Source organism: Tauraco erythrolophus, chromosome 7, assembly GCF_009769465.1.
Source record: "Tauraco erythrolophus isolate bTauEry1 chromosome 7, bTauEry1.pri, whole genome shotgun sequence".
In the NCBI taxonomy this organism is placed as follows: domain Eukaryota; kingdom Metazoa; phylum Chordata; class Aves; order Musophagiformes; family Musophagidae; genus Tauraco; species Tauraco erythrolophus.
In genome coordinates this window covers 10,962,130-10,985,937 of record NC_141471.1, presented here as the reverse complement: position 1 = coordinate 10,985,937, position 23,808 = coordinate 10,962,130, and the positions used below count along the sequence as shown (strand labels likewise).

The window sequence follows — 23,808 nt, the reverse complement described above, 5'->3', positions numbered from 1 at the left end:
AAAATTGTATGTATTGTGTCCACCTTTTGAAGGACTCTTCCTCTGAGTGTGCTGAATTCATAGGAATTTGGCAGCTGACTGTACTTGGACCAGGACTTTACAGAATCATAGAATGGTTAGAGTTGGAAAGGACCTCAAAGATCATCAGTTCCAACCCCCCTGCCATGGGCAGGGAAACCCTGCACTACACCAGGTTGCCCAAAGCCTCATCCAACCTGGCCTTGAACGCTTCCAGGGATGGGGCATCTACAACTTCTCTGGTAAACTTTCATAGGTAAGACTTCATTTTACCTATGTTACTAATTCCAGAATAAAAAAAAAAAAAAAAAAGAAAACTTTGCATTTATATATGAAAACCTACTGCTTCTGACCATCCCGCAATATTTTTCTGTTGGTGACTGCGTGGCTGATAGGAAAGTGTTGGCCTTGTAGGAGATTTGAGACTTGCTGGATGTTACGCTGTACAGATGCCGTATGTTTCAATCCAGTAGCATAAGCATGCATCTTTTCCTCAAAGGATGCAGTTTTAGTAGTAAGTATCCTTTCCTTCTGCAGGTTTGATTTAAATACACTTACTCTGCTTTTTCTAAAATAGCTTCTAGGATAAGAGGTGCTAAGCTCAGTCATGGGACAGATATTCCAGCTGAAAGATAGGCTGTTGAAACAGATCCATGATTTGGATGTATATAGGAATTACAAGCTGTGGACACAGGTTGAAAACATACTTGTAAAACCTTTTTCATGTATAATGAAAATACCTTTTCTACTTCAAAACCAAGTGATATTACTGGGTGGGGATTTTGTGGGGATTTTATTCATGTTGAGCATTGTCTTCTGTCATTTGATGAAGATTTTTTCCTCTGAAGTATGTTTTGTTGCTAACACATAGACTCAAAACAGTAAGACTGATACTTAAGGATGAGGATAGTAGTTAATGTAGTTGGGAGGCAGTCTGAGTTTTGGTTCCACCTTGTAACTCAAACATGATGTAGCATACCTAAGTTTAGAAACTTGGTTTAGCAGGGAGTGCTTTAGTGTCTTTCCTTAGCAACCCAGCCTGACAAAAACACACTAGAACTGCCCTTCCTGGTCTGTTCTAAAGAATGATTTTAAGGTGGAGTTTATAAGCAGAAATAGGATAATGATGCCCACAATTGCAGGGGATTGGAATTCAGTGGTCAGAGTGTTTTCTAGTTATGTATTTCATTGGTCTTGTATTTTCAACATAATGTTGTGTGCGGATAAGGGCTGCCCTAAAAATCTAGAGCATCAGTTTGGCCTTAAGTAAACTTACCTGATATAAAGGAATTTGTAAAATGGAAATTTTTTTTTCTTTTTTCCCCAAGGGGCTGAGTGTTTTTGGGGTACAAGGAGGGTGACAACAGCTGCAAAGGGTTACAGCCAGCCTTTGCAGAAGCTGAGAGGATATTCAGAGAAGGACAACTCCATCGTACTACTTTGTTTTTTCTTTTTCGTAGACATCACTTCTGGTTGCTGTGTTAGCTGGACCTTCAGTCTCTAGTCCAGCAGTTCCTGTGTTATGTGTTGCCAACAAAATGTGTTCTATGTTTCGAGTATCTTTTTTCTGACAAATAACACCTTACTGTATTCTGTGCTGAAATACAGTCAGTAAGGGGGCACAGAATTGTTTTAGAGAGGATAGAGAACAAATGTCATGAATCTTAGAAATTCTAGTGTGCGCCTGAGTATTATAAATACTTGGGGTCATATTTGAACCTGGTATAAGAATCTGGTTCAGTGCTTGAATGAGAAGAATTCTCTTGAATGAGAGTTCTGGCCTTCTGAATAAGAAACTAGTGTAGGTAACAGCACTACTGTACATGTGGGTAGTAAGCAATCAAAATGTTGAACCTAAGTTCTTCTATTACCTCACTTGAAGAAGTGCTCAACATCACTTCTGTTGCAGCTGATGATTTAGAAGAATAGTAAACTGTTACATTAAGAATGCCTTGAAATATTTTGGTTAGGAGTCTTCCACTCTGTAAACATGGCAATTGCTGCCTTTCAGTGAGTCTTTATTCTTGATGGGCTCTGAATGGTGGATATGAACTTCAAAGGTGTAATTGAAGGGTTGGCTTTTTGACAGGTCTGCCAGGAAGCAGACACCAGTCAGGTGTTGGGAAAATGTATGTATTGGTGACTTGTTAGGTCTTGGTGGACCTGCATGCTGAATATAATGATGGTTTTAGTCCTTGCATTGCTAGTATATCCAGTGATTTCATGAGGGCTTTTACATTTATATCCCTTTTTATGAAATATAAATGATTTTTTATAATTACATTAAATAGAATTAAAATAAAAAGCCTAGATATCAAACTGTGAGAAGCATAACTTCATTTCCTTAGTCATGATTTGTCATTATTTATCATGATGAATTTTTTTTCTTGTATAGAAAGATTAAGGCAAGATTAATCTTTTTATTTAGCGAAATTTAGTTCTAAAGGCTCTATTTCTTGATTGCAATAACTTGGTGTGAGTCCTAGGAACACTTCCTGTCAAATTTGACATATTGTGAAGTTACTTGTTGGAAATCTCCCACCCTGGGAGCCGGAGATCTTGTTTTAGAAGTAGTGCATAAACTCACATTAAATTCTAGAGAAAAATACTACATAGGTGTGAAAAATATGTCTGTTTCTGTGTCAGGATATCAGTCTTATGTCAAGTGTTCTGCATGTGGATCCTTCAGAAAGTGGAAAGCATTGAGGTTTCTGCAACTTAATACCCTCATATACCTACTCTATTTTTGTTAGGTTTTTTTTTTTTTTTTTTACTGTTCTGTCCCCATTCAAACTGACCACTGAGAACTTAAAATCCTTTTCCAGCTGGAAAGTAGAAAAGAAGTGTGAATACAACAAATTGGGAAATATTACCAGATCTTCTTCAACTGCAGTGAGAAGAAAGCAGTTTGGTTACAGAATTGACTTCATCTCTGTATTGAACGCTGAGTTATGATGGGATCTTAGTACTTGAAGGTAACTCTGAAATCAGGCTGGACTAGAAGATGAATCTATTGTAGAGGACTGAAGACTTAAAGGTTTCTGTTTAGAAAGAGATAACAAATGAGTAAAGGAAAGCTGCGTCGTTCCCTCTAGCAAACATAAAATGTGTTTAGGGTAAATTCTGCAACCAGATACAGCAGAAACTGATGCCAATGTATTTCCAGATGTTTGGAAGGAAATCATATAACCACTAGTGGTCAAGCAAGGGATTTTTGTTTTATGTGGTGTTCTTCAGGTGATTGAGCAAGGGTGCTTCTGGAAGTTAATGATGCTCAGTGTTGAATTTCTAGGCTGAACAGCTTTCCTCGAGTCAGGGTTGCAAAGGCTGAGTGTCAGGCTAGAAGTAGGATTTCCCAGTTCCCTTACTTAATAGCAGACTACTGTTCTGTCATTCTTCCAAAGCAGCCTCTTATAATGCCTGTCCCGGAGGATTTTGTTATGGCAAGCTGCTGCTAAGCAGGAGGTTTGGGTAACTTTATATTGCAGTGTGCTTGCTCCGTCTCTGCAAAAATAGCAGCACTTAGGCAAATTTTATGTAGTTTTTCTACTGGTGAGTCAAATTGCTGAAAAGTAATGCAGTTCTTGACAAGCCTCACTGTCCGTGTGAGTGAAGCATATTTAATAGACGCTGAAGGGAAAGATACGCATTGAGAAAATGAAACTGTTGTGCTTCGAAGCGTCTCAGCATCCTTCAGTTCTGAATTGTGCTTCCGGGCTGCTGTTACAGTCGCAGTGGAGCTCCAGAGTCTCTTTCAGGCAGGGCTTTTCTTTTGCAAGTGCAGCGTTATTTGCATTGCTAAAGACATGGTTTGCCATGAAAGTTAGGGGGAATGTCCAGGTGAGAAGATTCTGGTATTGCAGGGCTGCAGAGGGGTGGAGTCGGAATCCACAGCTGCCACAACTTTAAGCTGATTGTTAATCCTTTTAGAGGATTGTTAATTTTCTAAATGCTGTTCCAGTGAATTCTGTAATGAGAAGGAAAACAGAGGGACAACTTTGTCAATTACGGTCTTATAAGTGTATTTTATACATTTTTTGAAAAATCTAAACAAAGTATCAGCTTTGTATTATTTAAACGAGAAACGCAGGTACAGTTATAGTCATTGGTGAAATTTAAAAACCATTAAATATTTCAAACTTTAAATCCATGTTTTAATTCTAGCACAGCAGAAAGGTTGGATGTGAGATCCCTCTGTGTTGTTTGGGCTTTAGTTAAATTCGCTTGTATGGGTGACGGTGGCTGTTCTTACAGTGCTGCTACCATTTGTAGCGTTTTCTGAAGACCCGTTTTATGCTAGCTTAGCCTGACTTTACCAACAATAGCCTCTGTGCTGCTGGAAGTTTTCCTTGCCTCCCAGATAGTGTATCTACAAATGTGTGTTAGGAAATATGTCCTTCAGGACGTACCAGGATGCTGAAGTATCCTGTGTATGTGAGCTGCTGTTTATCCCAGATTTGAACCGGTCAGTAAATTAGGCCTTTCTTTAGACCTTACAAAGAAGGGGAGAGGAACAGAGGTAAAAGTCAGCTGCAATGAAGTAAAAATTTCTATACTGCATAAAGAATCTCAGTTTTATTACTTGAGGTATATTCATTTTATTATAGTAGCTTTCCTGTGTTGAGTATTGAAACCTGGAGGTGTTGAAAAGCCATTTGTTTCAGACTTTCTACAAGTGCTAACTTGTTTTGTGTTTAATTACCGTGTTGTTGAAACAATTATTTTTCACTTTGATGCTCACAGTGACTGAAGTAGGCAGCTTGTGAGGCAGTGGGGAATACGGCAGAGATCACGCTGGAAAACTTGTGCGAAATTGCCATCTGTAATTTGTTGTGGCAGCTCGTAGGACTTGCTGAACTGATAGTGGCGGTTCACGTGGGATGGCAGTGTTTGTGCTGGTAGAATGTTTTAGGAACGTTTGGTGGGATACCAAGTATGTGTTTCCAAAACCACTCTTGTCTCATAGGTGCAAATCTGACTCAAAGGGCATGTAATTCCTTTTTTTTTTTTTAAAGGTTTATTTTGTTTTCCGATGTGTTGTCCAGGCAGTTAAATGGCTTACGTTCCAGTTTATAAATAAATACAATCCTTAACCTTGCTTGGCATTGCAACTATTTCTTCCATTTAGATCTCTTTTCACTTTTTTCAGTATTTCTGTTTTACTTTCAGGTTTTACAGTGATCAGAGAGCCATGGCAGTGACACTAGGGCCCTTCCCCACCTCTTTTATCTCTGTATCTTACTCTGTGTATGTGGGGGGGAGGGGGGGTTCTCTCCCCTGAGTTTTCTGATGTTTTAATTTTTTTGTTTGTTTATGGGCAATTACTATCAGAACCTGTACTACTTATTTTATATAGGTTTAATTTCAGGTTAGTCGTGCTGATTTACGCAGGTCCTTCTAACTACTGTTATGCCAAGTAACCTGTGGGGTTTGATAGTGTGTTCCACAAAACTGATTCTCTGTGTTCAGCCTGCTTTGGGATCTTCCAGGTGTTTCTGCTGAAAGATGTTGCACGTGCAGCACACCCCTCCCTAATCATTCTCCGTGAGACTGTTTCAAGAGTCCTTGCTTAATCCCTGTACTGAAAACATACTGAAGATGAATTTCACTGTGCAAAGGCTAATCATTTTAATGTATTTAAGACTGCGAACACAAAATCCGTGCCAAAGCATGCTAAACACAAATAGAACCAGATTACCAAAAAATAATGGGAATAGCAATTGTTTGTTAATTTAGTAGCAGGTACCTGTGGTTAATTACAGCAATTTTGATGAACCCTAATTATTAACAATTAAACCTTCTTTTTCAGGAATACTGAATCCTGCAGTTCTGCAACAGTAAATATTTAATGTGTTTTTCCTTGTAATTCAGAAGATACGGGAACTACAGTATTTCAGTGGTTGAAGAAGTTAGGTAAATGCCCTTAGGCCAGTCTGCTTTACAGACTGGAAAACACTGGAGTGAATAACTGTTAAATTGAGCTTGAATATCACTGTATGACACTCTTGATTCTATTCATGCCGAGATTCTTCTTAATTCTTTTATTAAATTTCTCTGGCCTTTTTGACTTACAAGTGCAGTGAGTTTAGACAAATTAATCTGGCAGTTATAATCCAAAGGATTATTTAGTTTTAGTGTGTTTATTTTCTGCCACACCACCTAGCTTTAGGCTCTATAGTTAAATAACTGCTTATGCTGTGCGTTCAGAAGGTGATTGAGAGCACTGAAGTTGGGCTTCTGTTCTGAATTTCCTTCTGTGGAATTCTCTCCCTCTCCACTGACGATGCATGAAGAGACTGTGAAGACTATTTGCGATACCCTTTTATATTTTTACATTTAAGCTAGACAAATGTGCTTTTGATAGAGAGGAGGATTTTTTTTTTGTATGTAATTTTAGCTTTCCAAAGTACGCAGAAGGGATAGATATCTATATAAGAGGTATTTGTGTTGCTTCCTTTTCTTACTTTGCTGTAATAATTCATGAGAAAGTGATTGTTTTGTAGCAAGAAATATTTTCACTTTATGGAGTACTCTGGTCAATAGCAGTAGTTTTATACTTTCAATATAGATGCTATTTTTGTTGTTTCAGTTCATGTAAGTAATACTTAGGACCTATGTACTGTATTAATCATAATCATTAGATAGAAGTTAAATATAACAGGAGTTGGCTGATACATAGCTTTAAGGATGGAGAAGGCTGCAAAGATACTTATAAAAAGAAAAATGTTTTACAGTAAGGGCATCAGTGAATAATAACAATTACTGTGCAATTTATATTTTAAAGTAGATTATTAATACCTGTAACTTGCGCTGAGAGCAATTCATCTTCACTTCCAGAGGGTGTTGTCACTTCATTCTTTATGTTTTTGGTTTTTTTTTTTTTGTCAGTGCTTGCCTTTAGTAACATTTATGTTGATATAGGAAACCTCCCTTATGTGAACAAAGAACTATATTTAAGGCATTATTATTATTATTATTATTATTATTATTATTATTATTGTTATTATTATTATTATTGTTATTATTATTATTGTTATTATTATTGTTATTATTATTATTATTATTATTATTATTATTATTATTATTATTATTATTATTATTATTATTATTATTATTATTGCTTTGAAACTAATTTGATATTGTTTGCTGGTTACTGTTTGGCTTTTCAAGATTTCCCGCTAATCTTTAGTCCATGGGGTTTGAGTTTACTGGTTATTGTTCTTTGTATAGCCTTGTTTCCTTAGAAAGATGCAGATAATCCTCGGGGCAGAAAACTTAGTTAATTTAGCCAATATGAAGAGCGTATACAGATATTTTAAATTATAAAATAATGGTGAATAAGAAATGTTTCTGTTGTTATTACGGAAATAGGAGCTTGTTAGTGGTTTTATTTTGTGCCTGTTTTGTTTTATTATCTTTCAGGGTAGAACAAGGAACTACTTTCCTTGATCTCTTTCTGGTATTTTATTGATCATTACAAAAGATAATATGTTCTGAATTGAGTTTTTGAGAATGCAGGATGTGAGCACATCAGAAATAGGAAGTAAACATGAAAGTTGTTTAGAGCTGAGCACAAGCAGTTGTGTGAGAAAGCTAAATCATGCATTTTTCAGTGTGCAGAAACCTGTCTTTTGAGCACTTCCAAGTATTTTGCAATATAACTTTTAATATTAGAACTTTTCTGGAACATGTAGTATTGTAATGTTTTTGGTGTTGAATATGGTCATTAGGGTATTTCTTACAACAGTTCTCCCTAGTTATACCTTCCTTCGAATAACAAATATCTGTGCCAAGTGGTTGAAATGAGACAGTGCTTACCAAACCTGCTTGAACAATTTAATAACAGAAACCAAGTGGAAAATGCTTTTAGTATTTGACTGTCTTTGCTCAAGACTTGACTTCTGTCTCCTTCTGGTATGGTTGTCTAATAGATTTTACACAGGAGTTAACAGATTTCGCACGTCAGTCGGATTCCTGCTTCTGTTTCTGACCTTAAAACATTTGTGTAGTTGCCTTGATGCTCTTGTGTCAGTCCTGACCGATCCAGAGTACCAACTTCTGTCCCTCAGGCTTTCTCCGGGTGTCTTTGTGCAAAGTTGAGTTTGATATCAAAAACTCTTAAAGCAAAATACAGTGTTGCCATTAATGTTACAGTCTCATATAGCACGCTAAAATATATGGAATGAGTAGATTGATAAATGTTTATGCCTTGTTTTCATCCTAGCTTGTTGTGGAGCATCTAAAATTAAATAAAGCTTAACTTTTTATTCAATGTTGACTGGATTAAAAATTTCAGAGTCTTGAAGGTAAAAGATTGTATTCTATTCTCTCTGGTTTTGATGTCAGAATAGACACTGAACACAACTGAATTGTGTTAAAAGTAGAGCGAGTAGAAAAGCAAGGATGCAAAACGGATGAGAAATAGGAACGAAAGATGTAACTCTTTGTATTCTTTGTTGCCTATTAACACGTGCAGCTGTAGAAGTGAACTAGGCTTACATGATTAAGGAGTTGACCTAGTACTAACTCAAATAACGGTAGAAGCGTGATAGGTGTGGCACCTTAAAGGACAAGTAATTATTAAATCTATGGAAAAATCAAGAAGCATGTCTTGTTAAGCAAGGTCTTAATAAAGACTGTACGTTAGATAAAATTCAAAATTAATAAATTAGTGGTATGGCTAGATATTAGTGTATGTGGCCTGTTGTTTCTATCTCAAGTGATTCTGCATAATTCAGGACTGAATGTGAAGGGTGCTTGATGGGTGCAAGAGAGATGCTACCTGTTTTATTCCGGTCAGATATATTGAATGTCAGCCATGTGCATAGCGCAGGGAACGTGGCCTGTGCCTTGGAGAGTTGGTACCCTAAATCTGGGAAGTTAGATCGCTCTATGGAGGACGATTAATTTCATCTGGTCTGAGATTATATTTAGGACAGGAAGTCTTACTCAGTTTACTGTGTCTCTCCTGTTGATGTGAACTGCATACTTGCACAAAAGACTGAAAATGAATTCTGAATGTGGTAACTTTGTCTTGCATTACTTGCAGCAGACAGGTTTGATTTTGGTATTTCCATGAATTTTCTTTTCCTTTCCTCATCTGTGTGCCTAATTTGCCGTTTCTTTGTAATTTATTTTATTGCTATTCATTACAACAACTGTAGTTCATGTTGTCTCCTGTATGGAACAGCTCTTGAGTTCCCACCCTGTGAACATCACTGGTCGGACTCCTACGCAAATCAGAATGAAATATTCATGTTGATCCAATATGATGCTTAAGAGATAAGTAATTATTGAGAATTGACGCATTTTCCATCTGCAGATTCAGAAGGCAAATATTTTAGGAGACAGATCAAAATGTTACTTATTAGCATTAGGATTAACATAGTGTTCATTCTTTTTTTTTCCTTTAACTTTTTGACCACTAGAAGCAGCTTGAGAACCCTGCAAGACAAAAATTGAGTGTAAGCTCTGTTCAGCTATAAATTCATATACATACAGTAACTGCTTGTATTGCAAAGGCAAAAAAAAAAAAGTATTTTCTGGTTTTAAGAAAGAGAAAAAAAAAACCACTCAACCTTCTAAATACAGACTACAGAAATTCTACCCACCATAATGTTCTCAGAAATTAATTCTAAATAAATAAAATAAATAATGTAGTTCCAAAACTGCTCCATCCATTATTAATAATTCTGTTCTTTGGACTCACTAAGTAAAATAAATCCTCTCAAATATTTTTGTTACAGTCAAGTAGATCATTGGTCATTCTTGTGCCACTTGTCATGGTTTTGATAGATACATGATATACTTGGAAAAAGTAATTTGAAAAACAAGTCAAGAGCCTCTCTTTTGACAGTGGGAGACAGCAGTATTGGTAATTTTTTAAGAATCTGTAAAAATGTACAGCTTACCTTATTTATGAACCTGGGAATACTGAGAAAGAAACAGACTGGAGAAATAACTGACTATTGATTGTGCTGTTGGGGCTAATCCTTCAACATACGAAGGATTCCTTATTGCAGCCTTCCAGTACCTAAAGGGGACCTACAGGAAAGCTGGGGAGGGACTTTTTACAAGGGCATGTAATGATAGGACAAGGGGCAATGGCTTTAAACTGAAAGAGGGCAGAAAGAGGTTTGCCCAGAGAAGTTGTAGATGCCTCATCGCTGGAAGTGTTCAATGCCAGGTTGGATGAGACTTTGGGCAACTTGGTGTAGTGGAGGGTTTCCCTGACCATGGCGGGGGGTTTGGAACTAGATGATCTTTAAGGTCCCTTCCAACCCTAACCATTCTATAATTCTGTAGCTGAAACGTGGATGCTTAGAGGAAATTAAGGACTGCTCCGAAGGTAAATTGAGTATATTCAAAAGTATGTTAGTGCTGACTGTTAATACAAAAATTTAATAAAAATTAGACAATGAAATCATTCATGGGACTTACTTTCAAATACAACATGTTGAAAATACAGTTTAAAAATATGTGTTTAACTGGCTGTTCACATTTGGGATATATGCACAGTAAAAATAACTGGTAGGCACTGCTGTTAAAACCAGTGGTCCAATCTGTTACGCTATGAAGAGATTAAGACTTTGCAATTCAGTTAAGTAGAGACCTTGCTTCACAAAAGTCAGTATATGTAGGTCACAGTTTTTTAGTGTGTTCAAAGGCTCTTTGTGTTTCAGAAGTGTGATCTGCATCTGGTTGTAGAAGTTGTTCGTTTCTAAAGAAATATTTAACTCTGCTTCTACTGAACTGCTTCAGGTGTTTATCTCTTATTGTGTGTATATGGAAGGTGTAAAGCTACTAACCTTGTTCTCTTTCTGTGTCTGAAAAACTGCATCTGTTCTTCCAGTGTTTAAGTCGTGTTTTCCTGTTGTGATGAGTACTTTCTATCCTGTGTATATACTGTCATACTTCTGTATCTTACTGATTTCTGCAGTCGTTTAAGAAAAGAAATCACTAAAAATGTCCTTTGAAGGGCTTTGGTGGAGCTTAAATCCATATTCCTGAGCTTCAGCTTCACTGAGTAAATATTTCTCGCCATGGTTTATTGGTACTGCAAAAGATCTGGCATGAATGAAAGGAAGTAGAAGTGCAGTCAGGACTCTGGCAGTCATGTTAAAAAACCCTGAAACATAAGAGTTAAATTTGATTGACACTAGCTGTGTCAGATATGCTTTTTTAAAACTGTTTTTTTTAGTTCGTTTGTGGCATTAAAACAATAATTTATTCCAGATGCCACTATTAAATATATACTTGGACTTGTATCTACATAGTTCAGAAATTAGTTCATATTTTATCTGCTTGAGTTCTAGTATTCTTATCAAGAATGTTAACTACTTAACATGTTGTTCACGGTATATGTTGCTCATAGGGAGATCTCTGAGCTTTCCTGTATTGTAAATGATGGGACACAATTAAGTAAAAAGTGGTTTATATTTGTGTTGTTTTTTGTTTTTTTTTTAAGGTCCATTTTCCAGACACGGAGAGGGCAGAATGGCTCAACAAGGTAAGGGTAGTCATTAGCATCCCTTCCAAATGCGAAGGAGGAGGAGGGAACTCTGAGATGAGGAAAAGCAGTGAGGCAAGAATCTGAGAACAGAGTAGTTTCAACTTTCTGTGCTCTTTATACACTTGATGCTTCTGGTCATTGATCCAGTTAGTCACAAGAATGATTTCGTGGTCTTGAAATTGTGAGTTTTGGAGAATAACTTCAAGTGACATTAAAATAATGACAGCTATAATTGTGTGGCAGTCACAGCAGCTGTAAACACAGTCTTTTATGTTCTACTTGTCTGGGATACTTTCCAGTTACTGTAGGTTCCTGACCTACAATCTAAAAATAAATCAGTTTTTCAGTTTTGATTTGTATGTGTGGTAATCTAAAATATAGATCTGCGTAGCTTGGATTTTTTTTAAAATACCTTTCATTCAAAGAGCATAGAAGAACGTGATTTAATTAGAAAATAGTGAGAAAAATGAGCAATATAGAATTTTCAGATATGACAGTAAAATATTGTATTTTTTACACTCCTAAAGTTTATGCATGTATTTGAGAATGTGCTTGACCCATTTTTTCTTATTTCTCTCTTTACATGTAAATAAATTTAACCCTCTTCACCCCTCACCCCAACATTCAGCATCAGTGCTGAATGCATATGCATTTGTGGTTTAAAAGAAAATTCTTAATATTGTTTTTCTCCTCCTCCAGTGCTTCAGATTTGTGCAGATGTATAAAACACACAAATCATGAATCCCAGAAAGCTTTCCTGTTTCTAAAAAGGAGCTAGTTCTTAGGTCTGTAATGAGCTATATAGAAAATGTGTACGTTCAAAACTTTGTACAAAATTTTTTACATATGCCTTAAAGAATATTTTTTAGTTATGTGTGAAGTTGTATTCCATGTAGATTTCTTTTTTAAAAAATTTTATTTCTTTATTCCCCCCCTTAGACTGTAAAACAGATGTGGCCTTTTATTTGCCAGTTTATTGAGAAGCTCTTCCGGGAGACCATAGAACCAGCAGTAAGAGGAGCGAACAACCACCTCAGTACCTTCAGTTTTACAAAGATTGATATGGGTCATCAGGTCAGTGTGTGGTGAAGTTTTTCTAAGAGACTTTGCCTTACATACCATTTTCATGTAGCCTGTTCAAATCTACGCAAAAATATTTCTCAGTGATGCTTGGTGGTCTGTTTTCAGTTGTAACAATAAAATAAAAATGTGTGTGGCTTTTTTTTTTTTTCCTGGGGTCTCTGCTTCAGAAATTTGCCTGAGAACTGGGAGAAGACTCAAAGTACAGTAACTGCTAGTCATGTGAAGAGCTTATAGCAACATAATTTTAATATTTGTGTAATGCTTTACATTGAGTGAGCAGGGACCATTATACTTTTATTGCCAGATGATTGATCCAAGTGCGATTACCTTTCTTGTAACAGAGGAACTTTTAGTCATCTTATGTATGGAGTCTAATGACAAGTCTGCTGGCTCAGCTTTCCAAAGGATTCCACATAACATAGTATCAAGGAGCAGATAGGTGTTTACCTTCTGTTTGGTCCCATGAAAGGAGGAGTCATAATATGTAGCTCTTACGTGCCTGAAGAAGAGCCTGTTTTGACCAGTCCAAGCTCAGAATAAATTACCTCTGCTTGCAGTCAGCACTCCTCACTCTTACCTGCATCAACCACAACTTTACTTCTGTTGAGATGTAACTCAACAGCTTTTTTGTGAAGTTGTCTTTTATGTTGCTCTTGCTTGTCACAAAAATATATTACAGTTTACTATACTTTACTGCCCCTTTTGGGTGGTGCTTTTATGTTTTGCTTTGTTTTAAAGTTGTAAATTCTTTTACATGGGCTCTGTCCTGCCCTGTACTACAAACTGTAGAATAGCATTCCTTTTAAGCCATACTAATTTTAGGTAGGGTTTAAATTACCTTCCATGCCTCTGTATGCTTCTGCAGCTGGACTGAGTTATCTTGGAGACAAGAAACAGCTATTCTTACATTATATTGCAGACTTGATTGAGTTGCATCCTGTGAGCAGCCTAGCCCCGAACACAGCGGGAGTTTGACAGCAGTGAGATTTCCATTTTACTTAAATTACTAAAAAGGCGTAAATAGAAATAGGGCCGTTTTACCAGAAAGGAAAAACTCAAAACTGAAAGAGGGTAGATTTAGATTATCTATAAGGAAGAAATTCTTCACTATGAGAGTAGTGAGACACTGGAACAGGTTGCCCAGAGAAGTTGTGGATGCTTCATCCCTGGAAGTGTTCAAGGCCAGGTTGGATGAGGCTTTGAGCGACCTGATCTAGTGGAAGAGTCCCTGCCCATGGCAGGGGAGTGGAACTAGATGATCTTTAAGGTCGCTTCCAACCCAAACCATTCTGTGATTCTACAAAAATGTGACGCGAGGTGCTGGTAAGTAAGGTCATTGGTCATCCTCTCCCACCTAGTATTTGATGAACATTTGAATCTTGGCAATGTTTGATATGTGTTGTTTCTGTATGGGAGAGGGAGAGCACAAACACAGCGGTCTAGAGAGAGACCAAAGATTGGTTAACACAATTTTTTGTGAGGATTATGGATTACTTTCCAGCCATTCCAACTAAATTCCACTTAAAGCAATTACATTTTTGTGAATTAAATTTAGCTTGTTTTAGTTCCACAGAAAAGAATGCTTTTTCTGGTCTCTGTCTAGTACAGAAAAATGAAATGTTTATTCGGTGGAGAGGGAAAGCTTGATATTAAATCTTTGGTAAATGTTGAAATCTAGTGTTCTAAGCCCAGGGTAATTGCCAGAATGATTGTTGTCAAGGTTTAACCTGGTTGGTTGAATGGATCCTAGCAAGATAATTTTTGCCCTTGAGATAACATTTTCAGTTAAATTGATATCTTTGCTTTACACCTTTTAATAATGCTTGTAGTAAATTCTTAACTTCAGGCATGAATGTGCATATATTCACCTTTATTTTGAAGTTAAGAATTTAATATGGTATAGTTCAGTAGAAGGATCCAACTTTTACTTGCTTCATTGTTTCAGCCACTGAGGATAAATGGTGTAAAAGTGTACACTGAAAATGTGGACAAAAGGCAGATCATTTTGGATCTTCAAATCAGGTAAACTTTATTATCTTATTATGATGATGCCCATGCTTTATAATATGTGCTTTGTTTGATTTGGCATTTACATTAGCCTGAAAGGAGAAGAGTTGCTTCCTTACACAAATGTAGTTAGTTCTAGTTGTGTATGAACAGAGGAAGGAACTACGTGCTGTAAACAGAATTTATCTGAGCAAAATAGTATATCAGCTCCGTGTGATTGCATTGTAATAAAAAAATACTTTCCAAAGCTAAAGCACTGTCTTTGCATTTTTTTTTCTAATGTATTAAAACTTTGCCCTGAAGTTCAGCCTAGTTTAAAATTTAGAATAAATTTAGGATGGGGTTTTTTTACTTTTCTCAGTTACTTAGATTTTTTTATAAATACCCTATTAGAAAAAGAGAATGAGAACTACTGAAGTACTTGTGCTGATACCACCAACTGAAGTAAATCTATGTATTGTATAATGCCGGAGCGACTGTGCTCCGCTGCTTCAGGTTTCTTTGCCCTTTCATCGTGACCTCTTTTATACAGATTTATTAATAGATCTACCGAACATTTGCCGAAATCTTTCTCAATACAACCTGCATTTACAGAGTTTTTTGAAAGTTCAGTCAGTGAACCCAGCAATGTTTTTATATTTGACCATATGTGTTACAGTGGCTGCTTTTGTCTGTTTGTAGCTTGTGGAAAAGCCAGATTTGTCAGTCACTGACGATCAAGCAAAGAGCAGCCTTCTAGGTTTCTTGCTGCTGCTCTAGCAGTGACCAGAAGGATGATCAAGCCTCTCAGCTTTTCTTTTTCAGAGTCACTTCCAAAGTTTGAACTTGGTTATTCTTAGTTTTGAATTATTTATCTAAATCTCGGCTGCATTGAAGGCTGTGCTTCTTTGCCAAAGCTGGACCCCAGAGTGGTAAAAAGATGCTGCTGCATCCTTTCCTGGGTTTCAGAGGAAGGTGAGGGCTACATCTATGAGCAAGGCTCAATCTTTATTGAATTGAATCACTTTGTTTCTGTGGGAAAAGGACAGCTATCCAAATCAGGGATTGGTGTTGCTGGACAGAATACAGCAGGACTGTCTCTTGAGAGCTTGTTTCACTGGATGGATGCTGTTAGCATCCAATTTCCTTCAGTTTTCTCTTCATTGCCACTTTTGATAGCAGCTGTGAGAACAGCCTCACCGCTTCAGACTTAAGTCCTCAGGAAAACAGACTTGTTTGACTACTATGGACACAGTGTGAAGAAATTGTTTTTGAGAAGCTATTTTTGAGGCATTTGAGGGGCCAAGTCTGCTGAGGCCACTTCTTCCTTTTAAAGCAGAGTTATTCACACAGGAGGAGAGGGTAAATCTGGTGTTTCTTTTTTATGTTTTTTTTTTTCTCCTGCTCATCTTCATAAAGTAGGTTGGGACAGATAAGCGTAAAAAGGACAATAAGTTTGTACAAAAATTTCAGGAATAATGTTCTGTTATGTAGACCTGAAGGAAGTCTACCCATATGTCTCATTGCATTACATAGCAACCTACATGGAGAAGTGATAACAGCTGGAGTAGAATCCAGTCTAAAAGACTGAAATAAATTCCTTGAAATGGTTTAAATAACAATAAAAGTGCTGAGTCAGCTGGGTGCCTGTTTATCCAAACAGCCTGTCCCTACTGCCAATGGCATAGGCTTCCGGGAAGAAAATGGAAACGAGCGCTGTGGAGTGACTATCACAGCTTCTAGCAATTAAAACTGAGACAAAACCATCATCAAAGAAAGTCCCATTTCAGATTTAAGACTTGTCCTGGACACCTTCTTACCGGGAAAGGGCTCTTTTTCAAAGGGTTTTACTTATGCAGGTTTAAGAAAGATGGCACCCCAGTATCAGTTATTGCTGTTTGATAAGAGTCTCTGCAATAAATGTTCTTGGCACAGATGTATGTACAGATACCAACCCTAAACTATTTCTTAGGGAATCAACGTTAGTTCAGTTTTGCAAGATTATAAAGAACAGTCTTACTGCTGGGGAAAAGTCTGTCCTTCAGAGTATTTATCCCTGTAGATTTTAATCTCCAGTTAACTTTGTTCTAATTTTAATTTATTTTTAAGTTTAAAGTTCGGAGCTTTCTATAAACCCTTCATTCCCTAAATACAGTTGAGAAGGAAACAATCTCTCTAAGCACTTGTAAGAATAGCTGTACGAAGGCAAGCCCTGGGGAAGGGGGTGTGGCAGGGGTGAGGGAAGGAAAGTTTTTATTTTATTTATATTTTTAATTTCCTTTAAGTACATTCATTCTTTTAATAATCTCCTCTTATCTGCTGTTTCACCATTGTGACTTCCTTTAGCTTTTTCTACTGTCAGTTGTTTGTGACCGGGTGTATGCATTTACTTGAGACCCTCCATACAGTACATTTAAGTAGTTTCATTGTGTCTCCAAAACACTTCTTTAGTATTTTTTGTATTTTCCTTGAGGTGTTTTTTTTTGTTTGCTTTTAAGTTTATTTGCAAAAGGAATGTGTTTTGATTTATTTTGTATTGTTTCTGCAAGTATATCCAGTGCATTAAGATCATTGCTTCAGAGTCTTTTTCAGAGCCTTTTGAAACAGGTCCTATGCATTGCTCAGGAGCCAATTAAGAACTTCTCATTTGTAAGCAGCTTGACTAGCTAATCCACAAAGCAGCCACTGGAAAGTGTGTTTAAAGATTCAGTTTCAGGACCATGTTGGCAAAGGGAACACTTTACCTTTCTCTCACTTACTGTGAGCTTTATGTTAAAAAAATTGTCAGAACTCATGTTACAATTTAAAAGTCCAGTTTCTGGTGACAAAAACGTGTGAGGGGAAAATATGACTCGTATAAAAAATGACTCGTATAAAAAATATGACTCGTATAAAAATATGACTCGTATAACTGGAGTGCTACCATGGATGGCTACAAGCTCTTCAGGAGGGATAGGAGAGGTAGAAGGGGTGGTGGGGTTGCCCTGTATGTAAGGGAAGATCTAAACTGTTTAGAGTTAAATGTTGGGGATGACCTAGTAGAATGTCTATGGGTGAAAATCAAAGAGGGGCCTATGAAGGCGGATATTGTAGTGGGTATCTGCTACAGGCCACCCTATCAGGACAGTGAGACTGATGAGCTATTCTTTAAACAACTGGGGGAAGTCTCGCGCTCACTAGCCCTTGTCCTTATGGGTGACTTTAACCTGCCTGATGTCTGTTGGAAGTATAACATGGCAGTCAGGAAACAGTCTAGGCGGTTCCTGCAGAGTGTGGAGGACAACTTCCTCTCACAACTGGTTAGTGAACCGACTAGAGAAGGAGCTCCCCTAGACCTGCTGTTTGTGAACAGAGAAGGTCTTGTGGGAGATGTGAAGGTTGGAGGACGCCTGGGGCTTAGTGACCACGAGATAATAGAATTCTCAATTCTAGGGGAAGTTAGGAGGGGGAACACTAAAACGGCCAAGCTGGACTTTGGGCGAGCTGACTTTGGGCTGTTTAGAAGTCTGGTTAACAAAGTCCAATGGGAGACAGCTCTCAAGGGTAAGGGGGCGCAGGAGGGATGGTTACTATTCAAAAAGGAAATTCTGGAGGCACAGGAGCGAGCTGTCCCTGTGTGCCGGAAGTCGAGCCGCCGGGGTAGAAAACCAGCTTGGATAACAAAGGAGATTTGGGAACATCTCAAAAGAAAAAGGGATGTCTACAAGTCTTGGAAGAATGGGCAGGCATCCAGGAATCAATACAGGGAGGAAGTTAGGGCATGTAGGGAGATAATCAGGGAGGCAAAAGCCCAATTGGAACTTAGACTAGCCTGCTCCGTAAGGGACAACAAAAAGTCTTTCTATAAATATATTAATAACAAAAGGAGGGCTAAAGATCACCTCCAGCCCCTACTGGACTCAGGGGGTACGTTAGTCACTAGTGATGAGGACAAGGCTGAGGTCCTTAATGCCTTCTTTGCCTCAGTCTTTAATAATAAGGTCAGCAGTTCCCAGGTGAGCTGGACTTCGGTGTCTGAGTGCAGGGAGGGAGAGCAGATCGAAGCTCCTGTGATCCAAGAGGAACGGGTCAAGGATCTGCTCCTTCGGCTGGATGCCCACAAGTCTATGGGGCCTGATGGTATCCACCCGAGAGTCCTGAGAGAGCTGGCGGATGTCATTGCCAAACCCCTGTCCATTATCTTTGGGCAGTCTTGGCTCACTGGGGAAGTTCCTCTGGACTGGAGGCTGGCGGATGTTACCCCCATTTACAAAAAAGGGCGGAAGGAGGATCCGGGGAACTACAGGCCTGTCAGTCTGACCTCGGTGATGGGCAAAGTCATGGAACAGGTTATCTTGAGTGCTATTAATGAGCACATACAGGTTAACCGGGTGATCAGGCCCAGTCAACATGGGTTTATGAAAGGCAGGTCTTGCCAATCAAACCTGATCACCTTCTATGACAGGGTGACCCGCCTAGTTGACGAGGGAAGGGCTGTGGATGTAGTTTTCCTGGACCTCAGTAAAGCCTTTGATACAGTTTCTCATAGTGTTCTGGTCGAGAAACTGGTAACTGCTGGCCTGGATAGGCACACCCTCCTTTGGGTTAAAAACTGGCTGGATGGCCGGGCCCAAAGAGTGGTGGTAAATGGGGCTAAATCTGGCTGGAGGCCGGTCACCAGTGGGGTTCCCCAGGGCTCAGTGCTGGGTCCAGTTCTGTTTAACATCTTTATCAATGACCTGGATGAGGGGATTGAATGTACCCTCAGTAAATTTGCGGACGACACCAAGCTGGGAGGCTGTGTCGATCTGCTCGAGGGTAGGGAGGCCCTTCAGAGGGATTTGAACAGACTGGATCGTTGGGCTGAGGCCAATGGCATGAGCTTTAATAACGCCAAGTGCAGAGTCCTTCACTTGGGGTATAAAAACCCCAAGCATCGCTATAGGCTCGGGGAGGAGTGGCTGGAGAGCTGCCTGGCGGAAAAGGACCTGGGGGTGTTGGTTGACTACCGGCTTGATATGAGCCAGCAGTGTGCCCAGGTGGCCAAAAAGGCCAATGGGATACTGGCGTGTATCAAGAATAGTGTGACCAGCAGGAGCAGGGAAGTGATCCTGCCCCTGTACTCGGCACTGGTGAGGCCGCACCTGGAATATTGTGTCCAGTTTTGGGCCCCTCGCTTTAAGAGAGATATTGAGCTCCTGGAGCGAGTCCAAAGAAGGGCGACTAAACTGGTCAAGGGGCTGGAAAATAAAACTTATGAGGAGCGGCTGAGGGAGTTGGGGCTGTTTAGCCTGGAGAAGAGGAGGCTGAGGGGAGACCTGATTACGGCCTATAAATACTTGAGAAAAGATGGTGGGGAGTTAGGGGAAGGGCTCTTTACATTAGTGATGGGAGATAGAAAAGAGGAAATGGGCATAAGCTTAGTCAGGGGAGATTCAGGTTGGATGTTAGGAAGTATTTCTTCTCTGAAAGGGTTGTCAGCCACTGGAATAAGCTGCCCAGGGAAGTGGTTGAGTCCCCATCCCTGGATGTGTTTAAGAATAGGGTGGATGAGCTACTTGAGGATATGGTTTAATGGGGATTAGGGATGGTTGGACTCGATGATCTCTAAGGTCTTTTCCAACCTAGAAATCTATGAATCTATGAATCTATGAAAAATTTTAACTACTTGAGCAAATGAGGATAAAGTCTAAATAAATTGTTAATAAATAGAAATCTTACATTTGCTAGAGTGCATGAATGTAGTAAACACCTGGGGAAAATTAAAGGTTATGAATCAACAGAAAACAAGATAAACTGTCAAATTAAATGGGAACTGTAATGAAGTAAGTCAAAAAAGATTGAGGAAATGCTTGTTAATAGCTTTCTCATGACACAAAAAATAGACACACTAAAATTTTAAAAGTTTTAAGCTGCAGATTTAAACACATGGAAATGTTTGCTTTTTTTTTTTTATGGCATACTCGAATGGAGAAACTCACTACCATTATACTGGCAGAAGACAGATGTAAATATGGGGTCTAAAGACTTTCTAAAAATGAAGAAGGTAGTCCAAAGTACAGAATCAAAGATCATCGTAATCTGGGAAATATGTTTCTCATATTCTTTGTTTGTTTGTTTTTCTTCTGAGTATCTTCTCTGGGCTACAATGACCACATACAATTTACTGTGATTCTGATCTGATTCAGTACAGCTGTTATATTCTTACAAGACTGTCCTCATTAAACTGTAATCTAGCTTAGTGATCTGTATATTACAGGGGTCATAAATATTTTGGGGATATTATGATCTGAATGTATGGAATTTGCTTATTAAATGAGCCTTCAAGCTGGATATTATGTAACAGTGGAATTCTGTACCGCATGGACTGTTAATGGACTCACCCAAATATCTTAGGGTATAAAACTATGTTTAACTTTATTATAAGGTTAAAAGTTGTTGACTTACTACTCTCAAATTCAGGTTGTTACTATTTTTACTTCAATTTGTCATCATGTTGTTATAGATTTTCGAATGAGCATATTGCTTCCCAGTCTTCATAACACAAATGGTTCTGATGCTACAAAGTGCCAAGATGGAGGTTTCAGTTGCAGATTTTAATTGACCTTGCTTCTCTGTGTCATGTTGTTATGCAATTATACATGTGTGTCTTTATATATACATCTGTATCGCTCTAGTATCTCTATATATAGTTAGATAGATAAAAATAGAAATTACATCTTTTAAATTGTGTATTAAAAATTATGTATCTATTTTTAAACTGTACAGTCACACTACGTTCTTTCCAGGGAAAGCAACGGTCACCTTCCTTTCACATAGACCCCTGTCATATTGTTGTCTTCCAGTTCCCCAAAATGATTATTCTACCAAAATGATTATTCTACCAAAATGATTATTCTACCAAAATGATTCTGCATAGTGTTACCTTTTGAATAGTTCAACATAAATTCCAGTGTTTGATGTTTACAAGAATGTCTCAGTACTACTATTTATTTCTCTTTTAGGGACTGGTATAATTTGCATTTGCTTGAAATCCCGTAGACAGCATCATCACACGCAGAGCACAGGATGCCACAGATGCTTTGAATAACGATATCCTGAATGCAACAACGCTCACCTTTGTTTTCTTTTGATAGTACCTTGCAGTCACCAGTTGTCAGGGAGGAGGGGACAGAGGTCCTGCTGTTCTGCTCTTGCTGTGAGAGTAATTTATTTTATCTTGAATTGATCCTAAAATGGCCCCATGAGGAGAGCAACTCTGTTTTCTTCCTAATTTACTAGGCGTTTCTGTAATAAGATTCCATCAGACTCCTAAGTGCGGCTGAACACTTTTTCACTGTACAGGCTAGATCTGAGGAACCTCATGTGAAGAAGGAACCAAATTTCCCTCCCCTTCTCAGCACTGTCTGACTTTTTTTTAAGCTGCCTTATCTCCTCCCCACTTCATTCCTGCTTTCATTTTCTTTAACTGGACAGTCCGTTCAGAAAGCTCTTCAGGATTTCTTTCTTCTTTCATTATAACCTGTATCATCTTAGCCAGTCTCCTTGTCCAGCCTGTCTCTCCTAGCAGTGGCTTGGTATTCAGTCTGTTGGTTTTTGGTTTTAGCTCTCATTCTGTAGAATCATTGACCAATTCTCTTGCTAAATCAGAGTCTCAAGCTTTCTTCCTAAATTCCTTGTTGAATCTCAGAATTAGTTTGTTTTCAGACCCAATGTGACTTACAGCAGCAGCAGTTCTTGGAAAAGATCTGCTCAGCTCTGCTGGTACGTGGTTGATCTGCATGGACCTTCAAGAAAAGCAGCTGCTAAAATCTGAGTTGTGTGTAGATAATCTTTTAGCATTGTAGCATGGGCAGAATAGCTGGGGCTTTTTTTACCATCTTCTACAGATTTGTCTCTGAGATATGGGGCAGCATCTGCAAAATTTCAAGCCCTTGACCTTACATTCCCAAAAATGGGATGCAAGAACTGTTCAGGGAAAAACTTGCATCATTTTTGATATGGTATTTTGTAATTTGCTTCTTGACTCCTCCCTCCCTTCAGAAAAGGCTTAACTGCTTTTGGCTTAGACTTTGCTTAGTGGATCATCTAGCTCAGCATGCCCAGCTTATTGAATTTTGAAATATGACTGGTTTTGCAAGGCTCTGAATATTTCAGGCAACTTTGACTTTCAGCAAAATAACCATCTCTGTCTAGTGCTTCTCATGATTTTAATAGGTGAGAGTGAATGTACTAGAGATTGTACTAGATGAACAGAGAGGTACATGTACTATCAATGAGACCTATGGAGAGCTTTCCTGAAATGGAGTATGGATTCTTTGTCCATTATTTCCCAAAAGTAAGGCTACTTGCATGTTTTCTCTTATGTGTGCTTCTGGAGATGATAACATACCTCTGTATTAATTTGAGTGATTTTGATGACAGTGGTGATGTTTTGAAGGGGATGTAATTTTTTTAACAATGTGGACTTTGTTATATGTTGTAATGTTTTGACAGGCATTTTTTGTGTAGGGACTGAGATACAAAGTTGTCATGACAGTGCAAAACAGAAGTAACAGTGTGTTGCAGCATTGCAGTTTAGTCCATTAAAATGAAATGAATAATTTCTTTTTTGTTTTAGTTTTGTTGGGAACTGTGAAATTGATTTGGAGATCAAGAGATACTTCTGCAGAGCTGGTGTGAAAAGTATACAGGTGGAATTCAGTTTTTTAATTTTGATATTGAGTCATCACTGAATCGTTACTTTTCTGACAAAACAGTTTATAAGAAAGAACCAGTAATTTAGTAGTTTTGTTGCTTACTATTTTTTTCCTCAGTTGCATAATACTGGCATTACATAATAATTTCAGTAACATGACTTAGCTGAAAGGGTAAATTTCTTTCAGATGTGGAACTGTTTTAAACATATAACATTTCCTACTGGAAAAGATGGAGATAAGTTTACATCAAACCAATGTTAATGTGATGTGTAAGTTTTTAAAGGGAACGTGGAGCTTAAAATTTTGTTTTATTTAATATTTCAGTGTTAGATGCAATTATTATTAGTAGCCTTGCCTTCTGATATTGTTTGTCAAATTTCCTTAACTCTCTGAAAACAGATCTCTAACGAGGAGAAGTAGTATGCTTTTTGTGTGTGTGTGTCTGACATACCTATAAGCATTTACCTACTTTTGTTCTGATATCTGTGGTGGCTGTTATATTGGTTTGTGCCACGTTTGTTTACATTGTTA

The 23,808-nt window shown here is 38.1% G+C and overlaps 1 protein-coding gene across 2 annotated transcripts in view; it reads left to right on the top strand.

Annotated features, from left to right (window-relative positions):
• ESYT2 (extended synaptotagmin 2) overlaps positions 1-23,808 on the top strand; it is an 87,392-nt gene that overhangs the window by 18,718 nt on the left and 44,866 nt on the right. For both annotated transcript variants that reach the window (XM_086614634.1, XM_086614633.1), the window contains exons 2-5: positions 11,486-11,527; positions 12,470-12,604; positions 14,559-14,635; positions 23,199-23,271. In XM_086614634.1, the coding sequence (XP_086470760.1) occupies positions 11,486-11,527; positions 12,470-12,604; positions 14,559-14,635; positions 23,199-23,271 (327 nt within the window). The remainder of the gene's footprint in view (positions 1-11,485; positions 11,528-12,469; positions 12,605-14,558; positions 14,636-23,198; positions 23,272-23,808) is intronic.